The sequence below is a fragment of the Bombina bombina genome, chromosome 1 (genome assembly GCF_027579735.1).
Source record: "Bombina bombina isolate aBomBom1 chromosome 1, aBomBom1.pri, whole genome shotgun sequence".
In the NCBI taxonomy this organism is placed as follows: Eukaryota; Metazoa; Chordata; class Amphibia; order Anura; family Bombinatoridae; genus Bombina; species Bombina bombina.
The window spans coordinates 867,217,991-867,234,704 of NC_069499.1; the positions used below are offsets into that span (position 1 = coordinate 867,217,991).

Genomic DNA, 16,714 nt, shown 5'->3' on the forward strand with positions numbered 1-16,714 from the left:
ATTTAGCAGAGGGGACAAATCTGTGTAATCCCCATTCCACTGACTCAGCATGCATAATTGCAGCGGTCTGAGATGAAGGCGCGCAAATGGCACTATGTCCATTGCCGCTACCATTAAGCCGATTACCTCCATACACCGAGCTACAGAAGGGCGCGGAATGGAGTGAAGAACACGGCAAGCATTTAGAAGTTTTGATAACCTGGACTCCGTCAGGTAAATTTTCATTTCTACAGAATCTATAAGAGTCCCTAAGAAGGAGACTCTTGTGAGTGGGGATAGAGAACTCTTTTCCTCGTTCACTTTCCACCCGTGCGACCTCAGAAATGCCAGAACTATCTCTGTATGAGACTTGGCAACTTGAAAGCTTGACGACTGTATCAGGATGTCGTCTAGATACGGAGCCACCGCTATGCCTCGCGGTCTTAGAACCGCCAGAAGTGAGCCCAGAACCTTTGTAAAGATTCTCGGGGCTGTAGCCAACCCGAAGGGAAGAGCTACAAATTGGTAATGCCTGTCTAGAAAGGCAAACCTTAGAAACCGATGATGATCTTTGTGAATCGGTATGTGAAGGTAGGCATCCTTTAAGTCCACTGTGGTCATGTACTGACCTTCTTGGATCATGGGTAGGATGGTCCGAATAGTTTCCATTTTGAAAGATGGAACTCTGAGGAATTTGTTTAAGATCTTTAGATCCAAAATTGGTCTGAAGGTTCCCTCTTTTTTGGGAACCACAAACAGGTTCGAATAAAAACCCTGTCCTTGTTCCGTCCGCGGAACTGGATGGATCACTCCCATAACTAGGAGGTCTTGCACACAGCGTAGGAATGCCTCTTTTTTTATCCGATTTGCAGATAGCCTTGAAAGATGAAATCTCCCTTGTGGAGGGGAAGCTTTGAAGTCCAGAAGATATCCATGAGATATGATCTCCAACGCCCAGGGATCCTGAACATCTCTTGCCCACGCCTGGGCGAAGCGAGAAAGTCTGCCCCCTACTAGATCGCTGTATAGGGGGGCCGTTCCTTCATGCTGTCTTAGAGGCAGCAGCAGGCTTTCTGGCCTGCTTGCCTTTGTTCCAGGACTGGTTAGGTTTCCAGGCCTGCTTAGATTGAGCAAAAGTTCCCTCTTGTTTTGAAGCGGAGGAAGTTGATGCTGCACCTGCCTTGAAATTTCGAAAGGTACAAAAATTAGACTGTTTGGCCTTTGCTTTGGCCCTGTCCTGAGGAAGGGTATGACCCTTACCTCCAGTAATGTCAGCAATAATTTCCTTCAAACCAGGCCCGAATAAGGACTGCCCCTTGAAAGGAATGTTGAGTAATTTAGACTTTGAAGTCACGTCAGCTGACCAGGATTTAAGCCATAGCGCCCTACGCCCTACGCGAATCCGGAATTCTTAGCCGTTAGTTTAGTCAAATGAACAATGGCATCAGAAACAAATGAGTTAGCTAGCTTAAGTGTTCTAAGCTTGTCAATAATTTCAGTCAATGGAGCTGTATGGATGGCCTCTTCCAGGGCCTCAAACCAGAATGCCGCCGCGGCCGTGACAGGCGCAATGCATGCAAGGGGCTGTAAAATAAAACCTTGTTGAATAAACATTTTCTTAAGGTAACCCTCCAATTTTTTATCCATTGGATCTGAAAAAGCACAACTGTCCTCAACCGGAATAGTAGTACGCTTTGATAAAGTAGAAACTGCTCCCTCCACCTTAGGGACCGTCTGCCATAAGTCCCATGTAGTGGCGTCTATTGGAAACATTTTTCTAAATATAGGAGGTGGGTAAAAAGGCACACCCGGTCTATCCCACTCCTTGCTAATTAATTTCTGTAAGCCTTTTAGGTATAGGAAAAACTTTAGTACACACCGGTACCGCATAGTATTTATCCAGCCTACACAATTTCTCTGGTACTGCAACTGTGTTACAGTCATTCAGAGCAGCTAATACCTCCCCTAGCAACACACGGAGGTTCTCAAGCTTAAATTTAAAATTAGATTAGGTTTCCCCGAATCAGAGATGTCACCCACAGACTGAAGCTCTCCGTCCTCATGATCTGCATATTGTGACGCAGTATCAGACATGGCCCTTACAGCATCTACGCGCTCTGTATTTCTCCTAACCCCAGAGCAATCGCGCTTGCCTCTTAATTCAGGCAACCTGGATAATACCTCTGACAGGGTATTATTCATGATTGCAGCCATGTCCTGCAAGGTAATCGCTATGGGCGTCCTTGATGTAATTGGCGCCATATTAGCGTGCATCCCCTGAGCGGGAGGCGAAGGGTCTGACACGTGAGGAGAGTTAGTCGGCATAACTTCCCCCTCGTCAGAATCTTCTGGTGATATTTCTTTTATAGTTAAAGACTGATCTTTACTGTTTAAGGTGAAATCAATACATTTAGTACACATTCTCCTATGGGGCTCCACCATGGCTTTCAAACATAATGAACAAGTAGTTTCCTCTGTGTCAGACATGTTTAAACAGACTAGCAATGAGACTAGCAAACTTGGAAAACACTTTAAACAAGTTTACAAGCAATATAAAAAAATGTTACTGCACCTTTAAGAAACACAAATTTTGTCAAAATTTGAAATAACTGTGAAAAAAGGCAGTTACACTAACGAAATTTTTACAGTGTATGTAACAAGTTAGCAGAGCATTGCACCCGCTTGCAAATTGATGATTAACCCCTTAATACCCAAAAAAATAATAAAAGACAAAAACTTTTTTTTTTTTGTTTTTTTTCCAAACAGACACAACAACTGCCACAGCTCTACTGTGGCTTTTTACCTCCCTCAAAAACGACTTTGAAGCCTTTTGAGCCGCCCAGAGATGTCCTGGATCATGCAGGAAGAAGCTGGATGTCTGTGTCAGTAATTTTAGCTGCCCAGAAAAGCACTAAAATAGGCCCTTCCCACTCATATTGCAACAGTGGAAAGCCTAAGGAAACTGTTACTAGGCAAAATTCAAGCCAGCCATGTGGAAAAAAATTAGGCCCCAATAAGTTTTATCACCAAATACATATAAAAACGATTAAACATGCCAGCAAACGTTTTATATTACATTTTTATAAGAGTATGTATCTCTATTAATAAGCCTGATACCAGTCGCTATCACTGCATTTAAGGCTTTACTTACATTAGTTCGGTATCAGCAGCATTTTCTAGCAAATTCCATCCCTAGAAAAATATTAACTGCACATACCTTATTGCAGGAAAACCTGAACGCCATTCCCTCTCTGAAGTTACCTCACTCCTCAGAATATGTGAGAACAGCCATGGATCTTAGTTACTTCTGCTAAGATCATAGAAAATGCAGGCAGATTCTTCTTCTAAATACTGCCTGAGATAAACAGTACACTCCGGCACCATTTAAAAATAACAAACTTTTGATTGAAGAATAAACTAAGTATAAAACACCACACTCCTCTTACGACCTCCATCTTGGTTGAGGCTTGCAAGAGAATGACTGGATATGACAGTTAGGGGAGGAGCTATATAGCAGCTCTGCTGTGTGTGATCCTCTTGCAACTTCCTGTTGGGAAGGAGAATATCCCACAAGTAATGGATGATCCGTGGACTGGATACACTTAACAAGAGAAAAAACACGTGAAACCAAGCAAACGGAACAGCATCCAATATGGCAAACATTAGGTCCAGAATTACCAAACAAAGATTTACTGAAGGACATCGAACAGACTGATGATATGAAAAGGTTGAAAACAGCCTCAATCTTATTAGCATGGTTAAAAGAAATTATCATAGAGACTAGTCTATATGAACACCCATACGGAACAAGAGAACTATTTGAAAAGTTAATTTTCCAGCCATGCGTCTGAAGAAACTACAAAAGTCTGTTGGAGAGACACTGCTAAATGAAAAGATGGGGCCTGGACCAAGATATCGTTGAGGTAAGGAAACAATAAAATACTCTGGGCTCTAATCACAGACAAGGGTGAACCCAGAAATTTAGAAAATATTCTGGGAGCAGTAGCCCCAAATGAAAAAACAACAAACTGAAACGGTTTGTCAAGGAAGGCAAACCTAAGTAACTGGCAGTGCTCTTCTCTCGGGCCTATTCCCTCTGCACCTAGGTAGTTATAGAGCATGAGTCTGGGGAACTATATGGTGTCAGAATGCTTTTGAGCACAAGATGGCAACAGTATCTTTACAATGTGTAACATTGTTAAAGGAATAGTAAACAAAAAAGACAGATAATCCCTTTATTTACCATTCTCAAGTTTTGCATACCCAACACTGTTATACCTTTTACCTCTAATCACCTTGTATCTAAGCTTCTGCAGACTGCCTCCTTATCTCAGTTCTTTTGACAGACTTGCATTTGAGGCAATTAGTGCTGACTCTTAAATAACTCCACGTGCGGGAGAACAATGTTATTTATATGAAACATATGAACTAACGCCCTATAGCTGTGAAAAAAAAACCTGTCAAATGCATTCAGATTAGAGGCTGCCTTCAAGGGCTTAGAAATTAGCAGATGAGCCTACCTAGGTTTAGCTTTTAACTAAGAATACCAAAAGAACAAAGCAAATTTGTTGATAAAAGTAAATTAGAAAGTTGTTTAAAATGACATGCCCTATCTGAATCATGAAAGTTTAATTTGGACTTTACTATCCCTTTAAAAAGCATTCTTGCAAAACTGCTGCCACAGAGTACTACACACACACATACATTTCTGAGCATACTTACCATAGCATAAGTAATCTAGACATTTTATTGATTTATGTATTTTAACTGTATACTTTATCTGAATGAAGAACAACACTAGGTTTCATCTCTCTTTAAGCAGTTTTAGCTTTATGAGACATAAAAAGCATTTTAAAAAATAAGTTTACAACAGTGCATTTCAAATTTAATTGGAAGCATTTTTATACTATAGATGCATTTGCAAGAAGGACTGTATTGAAAGTGAGCACTTTAACAGTGAAACTTTTTAGCGTTTAGCAGCGATACATTTTAACAGAAGCATTTTTGCAAGCTGCAATATAAAAATGCATCTACTAGTTTTTAGCACAGTTAATGAGGTTGAAACCAAGTGTGAACTTGATGAACAATTTCTCTGGTCGGACAATAATGCTTTTAAATTGTCTACCAATTTAACACAAGCAATAATAACCTGTTTTTAGCTCAAATATAACTAAGGTCTTTATCAAATATATATGTTATATTGTCCATCACTACCTCTTTAGGCAAACAAGTTCACTTTTTTTCCCCCTTGCAGTAAAAAAACATTATCATTGTTCGACATTAAAACTCCCCAGAAGGAGACTATGGACTTCCCTTACTTACATTAAAGGAACATAAAACAAGTTGGGATAGAGACAAAATATAATATGTACTTTAATTACTTTACCTGCAAATTTATACTGCAGTGCCTCGCCATTAACCCTTTCTTTTTAGTTTCTGAATTGTAAAGCTCTAACTCCCCCCACACATTTCTTTCTATGGCTGTATCTATATCTATTGTTGTTTTGGTAGAATGCAAAAGTGCATAGGGATTATCTGCTGGAGCATGCCTAGAAGCTGTGGACTCAGCCTGTGTCTAAACACTGATTAGAGGGGTGGAGTTGGCTGCTCCAGGCAGCTTAGCTATGTAATTAATTTTGCTTATTTTTTTAAATTATTTTAAAATAATTGCCAGCAATTTTTAAACATTTTTTTTATGCAAACTATTTTTAATTAATTAGCTCTTTTAGGATATTCACAGATCTCAACCTGTTTTATGTCCCTTTAACTCAATTAGTGATGCACCGAAATGGAAATTCTGGACCGAAACCGAATCCGAATCCGAAAATCCGGGATGCACTTGGCCGAAAACCGAAACTGATACCGAAAATGTATTTTTTCAAATAATTTTTTTTTAGTTTTTTTTTTTTTTTTGCATAATTAGAGCCAATAAAAAAATCCCACACTTTTATTGAAAGTAACACACTAAAATTGGACAAAAATATCTTAAAACAATAATATGCTACACAATAATTTTACCAAGAAAAACAGGCAAACAATGCCATTTTCGGCCAAAATGTTTCTGCGACCAAAATTTTGGTGCATCCCTACTTAAAACAATTATTAATATCAATATACTGTATTATTCATCATTTAGTTCTATGTAACAGAATTATATTTTAACAGTTTTTTTTTACTAATCCAAATAAAGTATAGTCCTAGAAAACTCATTATATGCAGAACAGAAAGTCAAGTAATAAACTTAAACAGCAGCTCTAGGCTAGCATCAAATTTGAAACATGCTACACAATAATTTTACTGAAAATAACAGGCTAAAAAACCGAAAACTGGAATAGCCAAAAATGCCATTTTCGGCCGAAATTTCGGTGCATCCCTACAAATTATAGCAATAAACCAACGAAATAGTCCCATCAATTCAGTCACTCAAAATCACTAGTATTTCAGCGTAAATGCAGATAAAAGTTACAACTAAAGTAACAACTTAAAGAACAGGTGGAACCACTTCTGTGTCTGTTCAGTGATATCTGTGAAATGGCAGATAAACCATCTTAAAAAGGGACATGAAACCCAAAAGCTTTCTTTTATGATTCAAATAGAGGTCAATTTTAAACAACATTTCAATTTACTTCAATTATTTAATTTACTTCATTCTTCAGATATCCTTTGTGGAAGAAATAGCAATGCACATGGATGAGCCAATCACACAAGGCACCTATGTACAGCCACCAATCAGCAGCTACTGAGCCTATGTAGATATGCTTTGCAGCAAAGGGTATCAAGAAAATAAGGCAAATTACATAATATAAGTAAATTGGAAAGTTGTTGAAATTGCATGTTTATTCTAAATCATAATAGGAAAAAAAATTGGGTTTCATGCCCCTCTCAACAAATTTCCAATTTACTTCTATGATCTCATTAGTTTTGTTTATATCCTTTGTTGAAAAGGATACCTAGATAGACTCGAGAGCTGCTGATTGGTGGCTGCACATATATGCCTCATGTTATTGGCTCATACAATATATTCAGCAGCGCCCAGTAGTGCATTGCTACATCTTCAATAAAAGATACAAGGAGAATGAAGCAAATAAGATACTATAAATAAATTGGAAAGTGGTTTGAAATTTTGGGTTTCATGTCCCTTTAATGACTCGTCTCCAGAGTTATCCATTGTACGTTTCTATGCTGCATATACAATGCTCCCCAGACATCACAGAGACTGTGCATACAATTTGTATTGTATCTCAGCATGCTTAAAGGGGCATGAAAACCAAAATTCTTTCTTTCATTATTCAGATAGAACATACAATTTTAAAAGAACTTTCAAATGTATTTCTATTATCAATTGTGCTTCATTCTCTTGGTATCCTTTACTGAAGAAGCAGCAATTCACTACTGGGAGCTAGCTGAACACATTGGTAAGCCAATGATGAGGTATATGTGTGCAGTCACCAATCAGCTGCTAGCTCACAGCTCTTGAGCCTATCTAGATATGCAACAAAGGTTACAGAGAAAAGGAACAAATTAAATAATTGAAGTACATTGGAAAGTTGTTTAAAATTGTGTGCCCTTTATGAATCATGAAAGAAATATTTTGGGTTTTATGTCCCTTTAACGATTCTGTAAACTCAGTATAAAAGTGTTTATCTGCAGTGTTTATAGACAGTATGATTTATACCTGTGTGGCCTGTTTGCCTTGTTTGATATGTTTTAATGAAAGTTCAACATTTGTGAGCAAAGACAAATAATCAGTATCAAGGACAAAAAAATAAATATATCTTATGATTCAAACAGAGCATACATTTTTAAACAACTTTTCATTTTACTACTTCTATTATCAAATTTGCTTCAGTTTCTTTGTATCTTTTGTTGAAGCAATGCACTACTGGAAGCTAGCTCATGTTTTCAGTAAAGGATGCAAAGAGAATAACGAAAATTAAAGGGACAGTCTACTTGAAAAGTGTTATTCTTAAAATATATAGATAATCCCTTTATTACCCATTCCACAGTTTTGCATAAACACAGGTATATTAATATACTTTTAATCTCTATGATTACCTGTAAGCCCCTGCAGACTGTCCTTATCTCAGTGCTTTTTTCTTTTTAAACATTTTACAATCTTGCATTTTAGCAAATTAGTGCCAAGTCTTGTAAACCCATTATTTTCCACGGGAATGCACACGTTATCTATAAGGCACACATGAACTAGCATTGTAAGGCTGAAGTGCAAGATCGTAAAAAGCTAAAATAAAAAGCACTAAGATAAGTGGCGGCATGCAGGGGCTTAGAAACAGGCAACCTTAGAGGTAATAAAGTATAAATATAACAATGTAACAATGTTGGTTATGCAAAGCTGGGGAATGGGTTATAAAGGTGTTACCTATCTTTTTAAACAATAAAATAAATAGACCGTCCCTAATAGAAGTACATTTGAAAGTTCTTTACAACTGCACACTCTATCTGAATTAGAATAGTTTAATTTCCGCTTTCCTGTCACTTTAACATTTGGAGTATAGCTATAAAACACTTCAGGAAAATTACAATGTATTGGTGATTGTATCTACATTTATAATACAAAACTTTACATTATATTTATAAATTATAGCAAGAAAAGTATAAACTACATGTTATAGGTCCACAAAGGTATAGAAGACAACTTACCAGTAGTTCCACCCCAAACCATATACCGGTGAGAGATCTCTCTGGTAACAGTGGTCCTTTGTAGCGTACAACTCCTGGAAAGTGTCCATCTCCCGGCCTCAAAAATACTCTTACAGCAGAACCAGGCTCAATCTGCAGAGCCTTGGAAAGTCTGGCTTTGTTTTTGTATAGGCTATATCTTTCCTCACAGTTTGTAATCGCCAAAAGCAGTTCTGCCATTTTCTCCTTAATTTCAATAACATCTTTATCTTCCACTATCAAAAGGGCATGAGGCTGCTCCAAAATCTTTAGCGTGATTTGCACCTTCTTACTCTTGGAGGAAGGAATTCCCCTGCTGTGAGCCAAGGTGGACCGTTCCTGAACATACTGTCCAATACTGCCTCTGGGAATCTTTATAAGTTTTTGGGTTTGTTTATCAATCAAGCTGCCCTCCTGGGTCAATAAGTAAAAGATCCGCTCTTCCCAATAGCCAGAGCTGGGTTTCTCTTGACCCCATAGATTTGAACTCATGTTGGCGTTATGGATGATAACAAATAGAACTCCACCCAAAGCTAGACCCCAAATATTTTAGAAGATATCCTGAACTTTGAATTGGTATCCATGATGTAAAGAGAAAAAAGAGAACCCATTCTAAAAATAAAAAAATAAAAAAGAGAGAAAATATATAAAGGATATGAAATCTAAGAACAGAAAGCAAATTAAAATTATTTATTCTATATTTTTTTTACAAACTTTAGCAGTATTTATGGTTTTCTTGTTCAGAAATGTATAATAAAAACATTCTATAATTACTATTAGTATATCAGCCATGTTATATGATTTTTAAATTAAAACAGTCAATAGAATGTCTTAGCAGTTTATCATAAGAATTAGTCAGCTTTCTGTGAATGGACTTTTATAGCCATCCTTGGGTACGTAATGAGATCACTCTGATGAGTAATCTTTATGGAGTTTGAATATAATCATAGTCAAGAATAGAAGACCAATAATCTCAAATGGCTGGAGAGAAGCACTATTTGCCAAGATGAAGTAAATACACCTTTGTTAATAAGCCATCGTGACAGCTGCTGCCAGAGATCTGGAGAACAAAAATGACTATATCTACAAATGGAAATATGTCATTTAATTTTGGCTGCAGCTAACAGACCAGAATACACGGACCATGAACGTAAAGGGACATTGTAGTACAAAAATTACATACTCTAATTCACTAGAGCATGTTATTTTAGCTTTACTGAGCAAGCAAATCTATGTTTACCTATGTGATTAAACCTTTTGCATGGGGAAAATGCCCCGCTCAGAGGCCTACAAGGACTTCTAGTCCAGGGCTGACACAGCCAGTGTGCCAAACAGCAGCAGCAGTTGCATGACCCTGCCAAGCACCAGCCATACTTGCTCTGGAACAGAAGTTGTCTGCGGCTCCCAAGCGGGACTTTAAAGGAACACTGAACCCAATTTTTTTTCTTTTGTGATTCAGATAGAGCATGCAATTTTAAGCAACTTTCTAATTGACTCCTATTATCAAATTGTCTGCATTCTCTTGGTATCTTTATTTGAAATGCAAGAATGTAAGTTTAGATGCCGGCCCATTTTTGGTGAACAACCTGGGTTGTTCTTGCTGATTGGTGGATAAATTCATCCACCAATGAACAAGTGCTTTCCAGGGTTCTGAACAAATAGCTTAGATGCCTTCTTTTTTAAATAAAGATAGCAAGAGAACGAAGAAAAATTGAAAATAGGAGTAAATTAGAAAATTGCTTAAAATTGCATGCTCTATCTGAATCACTAAAGAAAAAAATGTGGTTTCAGTGTCCCTTTAACTATGTATGAAACCCCTTTGTGTAGTCACTGGTGCTAAAATGGCAAGCTCTAACAATTATAGAGCAGGTCAAATTTGGATAAAAATGTAAATTTTAAAATGAAAACACAAAAGGTGCTTAAACATTTAATTTAGTGAAAGACAACTCAAATATGTTAAAGGGAGATGAAATCCAAAATTATTCTTTCATGATACAGAAAGAAAAAAAAAAAAAGAAAAAAAATTAAATTTACTTTGACTTTAATTTATTCTAATGTTATTCTTTATTGAAGAGATATCTAGATAGGTAGCGTGCACATGCATGGAGCACTACATGACAAGAAATAGTGCTCTTGCTAATGTATAACATTGTAGCAAAACTGCTGCCATATAGTGCTATAGACACGTGCACACTCCTGAACTTACCTTCCTGCTTTTCAACAAAGGATAACAAGAAAACAAAAATTGATAATAGAAGTACATTAAGATGTTGCTTAAAATTGTGTGTTCTATCTGAATCATAAAAAGTTTAAAGGTTTTATGTCCCTTTAATATATCTTCATACTATTTGTAAGGTTCAAGATAAAGAAGCCATTAATAATAATTAACATTCAAGGAGAGCTATAATATATTAAAGGGACATGAAACCCTTTTTTTTCATGATTTAGAAGAGTATGCCATTTTAAATAACCTACATCTTCTAATTTGCTTCATTCTTGTAAAATCTTTTGTTGAAAAGCATATCGAAATAGGTTCAGTAGCTGCTAATTGGTGGCTGCACATAGATGCCTCGTGTGATTGGCTCACCCATGTGCGCTGCTATTTCTTCAACAAAGGATAGCTGAAGAATTAATCAAATTAAATAATAGAAGTAAATTGGAATGGTGTTTAAAACTGTATTCTCTATCCGAATCCTAAAAGAAAAAACAGAATTTATGCTTACCTGATAAATTACTTTCTCCAATGGTGTGTCCGGTCCACGGCGTCATCCATTACTTGTGGGATATTCTCCTCCCCCACAGGGAAAGGCAAGGAGAGCACACAGCAAGAGCTGTCCATATAGTCCCTCGCAGGCTCCGCCCCCCCAGTCATTCGACCGACGGTTAGGAGAAAAAAAGGAGAAACTATAGGGTGCCGTGGTGACTGTAGTGTATAGAGAGAGAAATTTTTCAAACCTGATTAAAAAACCAGGGCGGGCCGTGGACCGGACACACCGTTGGAGAAAGTAATTTATCAGGTAAGCATAAATTCTGTTTTCTCCAACATTGGTGTGTCCGGTCCACGGCGTCATCCATTACTTGTGGGAACCAATACCAAAGCTTTAGGACACGGATGAAGGGAGGGAGCAAATCAGGTTACCTAAACAGAAGGCACCACGGCTTGCAAAACCTTTCTCCCAAAAATAGCCTCCGAAGAAGCAAAAAGTATCAAATTTGTAGAATTTGGCAAAAAAGTGTGCAGAGAAGACCAAGTTGCTGCCTCCCATATCTGATCAACAGAAGCCTCGTTCTTGAAGGCCCATGTGGAAGCCACAGCCCTAGTAGAGTGAGCTGTGATTCGTTCAGGAGGCTGCCGTCCGGCAGTCTCATAAGCCAATCGGATAATGCTTTTCAGCCAGAAAGAAAGAGAGGTAGCAGTAGCTTTTTGTCCTCTCCTCTTACCAGAATAAACGACAAACAAAAAAAGAAGTTTTGTCTGAAATCCTTTGTTGCTTCTAAATAGAACTTTAAAGCACGGACTACATCTAAATGGTGTAACAAATGTTCCTTCTTTGAAACTGGATTCGGACACAAAGAAGGGACAACTATTTCCTGGTTAATATTCTTGTTGGAAACAACTTTTGGAAGAAAACCAGGCTTGGTACGCAAAACAACCTTATCTGAATGGAACACCAGATAGGGTGGATCACACTGCAAAGCAGATAGTTCAGAAACTCTTCTAGCAGAAGAAATAGCAACCAAAAACAGAACTTTCCAAGATAGTAACTTGATATCTATGGAATGTAAGGGTTCAAATGGAACCCCTTGAAGAACTGAAAAAACTAAATTTAGACTCCAGGGAGGAGTCAAAGGTCTGTAAACAGGTTTGATTCTGACCAAAGCCTGTACAAAAGCTTGTACATCTGGCACAGCTGCCAGTCGTCTGTGTAACAAGACAGATAAAGCAGATCTCTGTCTTTTTAGAGAACTCGCTGACAATCCCTTATCCAAACCTTCTTGTTAGAAAGGAGAGGATCCTGGGAATATTAATCCATGAGAATCCCTTGGATTCACACCAACAGATATATCCTTTCCATATTTTATGGTAAATCCTTCTAGTCACAGGTTTTCTGGCTTGGACCAGAGTATCTATCACTGAATCTGAAAACCCGCGCTTGGATAAAATCAAGCGTTCAATTTCCAAGCAGTCAGCTGGAGAGAAACTAGATTTGGATGTTCGAATGGACCTTGCACTAGAAGATCCTGTCTCAAAGGTAGCTTCCATGGTGGAGCCGATGACATATTCACCAGGTCTGCATACCAAGTCCTGCGTGGCCACGCAGGAGCTATCAGAATCACTGAGGCCTTCTCCTGTTTGATCCTGGCTACAAGCCTGGGAAGGAGAGGGAACGGTGGAAATGCATAAGCTAGGTTGAACGACCAAGGCGTCACTAATGCATCCACTAGAGTCGCCTTGGGATCCCTGGATCTGGACCCGTAGCAAGGAACCTTGAAGTTCTGACGAGACGCCATCAGATCCATGTCTGGAATGTCCCATAATTGAGTCAACTGGGCAAAAACCTCCGGGTGGAGTTCCCACTCTCCCGGATGGAAAGTCTGACGACTCAGATAATCCGCCTCCCAGTTGTCTACTCCTGGGATGTGAATTGCAGATAGATGGCAGGAGTGATCCTCCGCCCATTTGATGATCTTGGATACCTCTCTCATCGCCAAGGAACTCTTTGTTCCTCCCTGATGGTTGATGTAAGCTACAGTCGTCATGTTGTCTGACTGGAATCTTATGAATCCGGCCTTCGCTAGTTGAGGCCAAGCCCGGAGAGCATTGAATATCGCTCTCAGTTCCAGGATGTTTATCGGGAGAAGAGACTCTTCCCGAGACCATAGACCCTGAGCTTTCAGGGAATCCCAGACCGCGCCCCAGCCTAATAGACTGGCGTCGGTCGTGACAATGACCCACTCTGGTCTGCGGAAACTCATTCCCTGAGACAGGTGATCCTGTGACAACCACCAACGGAGTGAGTCTCTGGTCATCTGGTCTACTTGAATCTTTGGAGACAAGTCTGTATAGTCCCCATTCCACTGCTTGAGCATGCACAGTTGTAATGGTCTTAGATGAATTTGAGCAAAAGGAACTATGTCCATTGCTGCAACCATCAACCCTACTACTACCATGCACTGAGCTATGGAAGGCTGCAGAATAGAGTGAAGAACTTGACAAGCTTTAGAAGCTTTGACTTTCTGACTTTTGTCAGGAAGATCTTCATTTTTAAAGAATCTATTATCGTTCCCAAGAAGGGAACTCTTGTCGACCGAGACAGGGAACTCTTTTCTACGTTCACCTTCCACCCGTGAGATATGAGAAAGGCTAGAACAATGTCTGTATGAGCCTTTGCTTTGGAAAGAGACGACGTTTGGATTAGAATGTCGTCCAGATAAGGTGTCACTGCAATACCCCTTGGTCTTAGAACCTCTAGAAGGGACCCTAGCACCTTTGTGAAAATCCTTGGATGATCTTTGTGGATAGGAATATGTAGATACGCATCCTTTAAATCCACGGTAGTCATAAATTGACCCTCCTGGATTGTAGATAAAATTGTTCGAATGGTTTCCATTTGAAAGATGGAACTCTGAGAAATTTGTTTAGAATTTTTAAATCCAGAATTGGTCTGAAAATTCCCTCTTTTTTGGGAACTACAAACAGATTTGAGTAAAACCCCCGACCTTGTTCCACAGTTGGAACTGGGTGTATCACTCCCATATTTAACAGGTCTTCTACACAATGTAAGAATGCCTGTCTCTTTATTTGGTTTGAAGATAAGTTAGACATGTGGAACCTTCCCCTTGAGGGTAGTTCCTTGAACTCCAGAAGAAAACCCTGAGAGACTATTTCTAGTGTCCAGGGATCCTGAACATCTCTTGCCTAAGCCTGAGCAAAGAGAGAGAGTCTGCCCCCTACTAGATCCGGTCCCGGATCGGGGGCTACCCCTTCATGCTGTTTTGGTAGCAGCAGCAGGCTTCTTGGCCTGTTTACCCTTGTTCCAGCCTTGCATTGATTTCCAAGCTGGTTTAGTCTGGGAAGCGTTACCCTCTTGTCTAGAGGCTGCCGAGTTGGAAGCCGGTCCGTTCCTGAAATTGCGAATGGAATGAAAATTGGACTTATTCTTAGCCTTGAAAGGTTTATCTTGTGGGAGGACATGGCCCTTTCCCTCAGTGATGTCTGAAATAATCTCTTTCAATTCTGGTCCAAAAAGGGTCTTACCTTTGAAAGGGGTATTAAGCAATTTTGTCTTGGAAGATACATCCGCCGACCAAGACTTTAGCCAGAGCACTCTACGCGCCCCAATTGTAAACCCTGAATTTTTCGCCGCTAACCTCGCTAACTGCAAAGCGGTGTCTAAAATAAAGGAATTAGCTAACTTAAGTGCGTGAATTCTGTCCATGACTTCCTCATACGGAGTCTCCCTACTGAGCGACTTTTCCAGTTCCTCGAACCAGAACCACGGCGCTGTAGTGACAGGAATAATGCACGAAATAGGTTAAAGGAGGTAACCTTGCTGTACAAAAATCTTTTTAAGCAAACCCTCCAATTTTTTATCCATAGGATCTTTGAAAGCAGAATTGTCCTCAATAGGAATGGTCGTGCGCTTGGCTAGAGTAGAAACCGCCCCCTCTACCTTAGGGATTGTTTGCCATGTGTCCTTCCTGGGGTCGACCTTAGGGAACAATTTCTTAAATATAGGAGGAGGGACAAAAGGTATGCCTGGCTTCTCCCACTCCTTATTCACTATGTCCGCCACCCGTTTAGGTATCGGAAAAGCATCAGGGTGCACCGGGACCTCAAGGAACTTGTCCATCTTGCACAATTTTTCTGGGTTGACCAGATTGTCACAATCATCCAGAGTAGATAGCACCTCCTTAAGTAATGCGCGGAGATGCTCTAATTTTGATTTAAAATGTCACAACATCAGGTTCTGCCTGCTGAGAAATTCTTCCTGTATCAGAAATTTCCCCATCTGACAAACCCTCCCTCACTGCCACTTCAGATTGGTGTGAGGGTATGACAGAAAAATTATCATCAGCGCCCTCCTGCTCTACAGTGTTTAAAACAGAGCAATCATGCTTTCTCTGAAATGCTGGCATTTTGGATAAAATATTAGCTATGGAGTTATCCATTACTGCCGTCAATTGCTGCATAGTAACAAGCATTGGCGCGCTAGAAGTACTAGGGGTCGCCTGCGCGGGCATAACTGGTATAGACACAGAAGGAGATGATGTAGAACTATGTCTACTTCCTTCATCTGAGGAATCATCCTGGGCAACTTTACAATTTGTGACAGTACTGTCCTTACTTTGTTTGGACGCTATGGCACAATTATCACACATATATGAAGGGGGAACCACATTGGCTACCATACATACAGAACATGATCTATCTGAAGGTACAGACATGTTAAACAGGCTTAAACTGGTTAATAAAGCACAAAAACCGTTTTAAAACAAAACCGTTACTGTCTCTTTAAATGTTAAACAGGGCACACTTTATTACTGAATATGTGAAAAACTATGAAGTAATTATCCAATCTTTACCAAATTTTCACCACAGTGTCTTAATGCATTCAAAGTATTGCACCCCAATTTTCTGTTAACCCTTAAAATGTGGAAACCAGAGCCGTTTTTAATTTTAACCCCCTTACAGTCCCAGCTACAGCCTTTGCTGCGACTTCACCAATCCCAGGGGGGTATATGATATCAAATGAAGCCTTCTAGGAAAGTTTTTAGTGGATTCCAGACCCACACACATGCAGCTGCATGTACTGTACTCAAAAGTAACTGCACAGTAATGGCGCGAAAATGAGGCTCTGCCTACTACAGAGAAAGGCCCTTCCTGACTGGGAAGGTGTCTTAACAAGTGCCTGGTGCTAAAAAACGTTCCCCAATGTTATAAAAGTGTGAAATTCAACTTCAAACTGCATATAATACTTAAATAAAGCAATCGATTTAGCCCTTAAGAGTGTCTACCAGTGTATAGCCCATAATAAGCCCTTTATTCTGTTTGAGA

The 16,714-nt window shown here is 39.3% G+C and overlaps 1 protein-coding gene across 3 annotated transcripts in view; it reads right to left on the reverse strand.

The window, feature by feature from the left end:
- CYLD (CYLD lysine 63 deubiquitinase) overlaps positions 1-16,714 on the reverse strand; it is a 467,344-nt gene that overhangs the window by 324,774 nt on the left and 125,856 nt on the right. For all 3 annotated transcript variants that reach the window (XM_053699515.1, XM_053699514.1, XM_053699513.1), the window contains exon 2: positions 8,638-9,267. In XM_053699515.1, coding sequence (XP_053555490.1) covers positions 8,638-9,147 — 510 coding nt within the window. In that variant the 5' untranslated portion in view covers positions 9,148-9,267. The remainder of the gene's footprint in view (positions 1-8,637; positions 9,268-16,714) is intronic.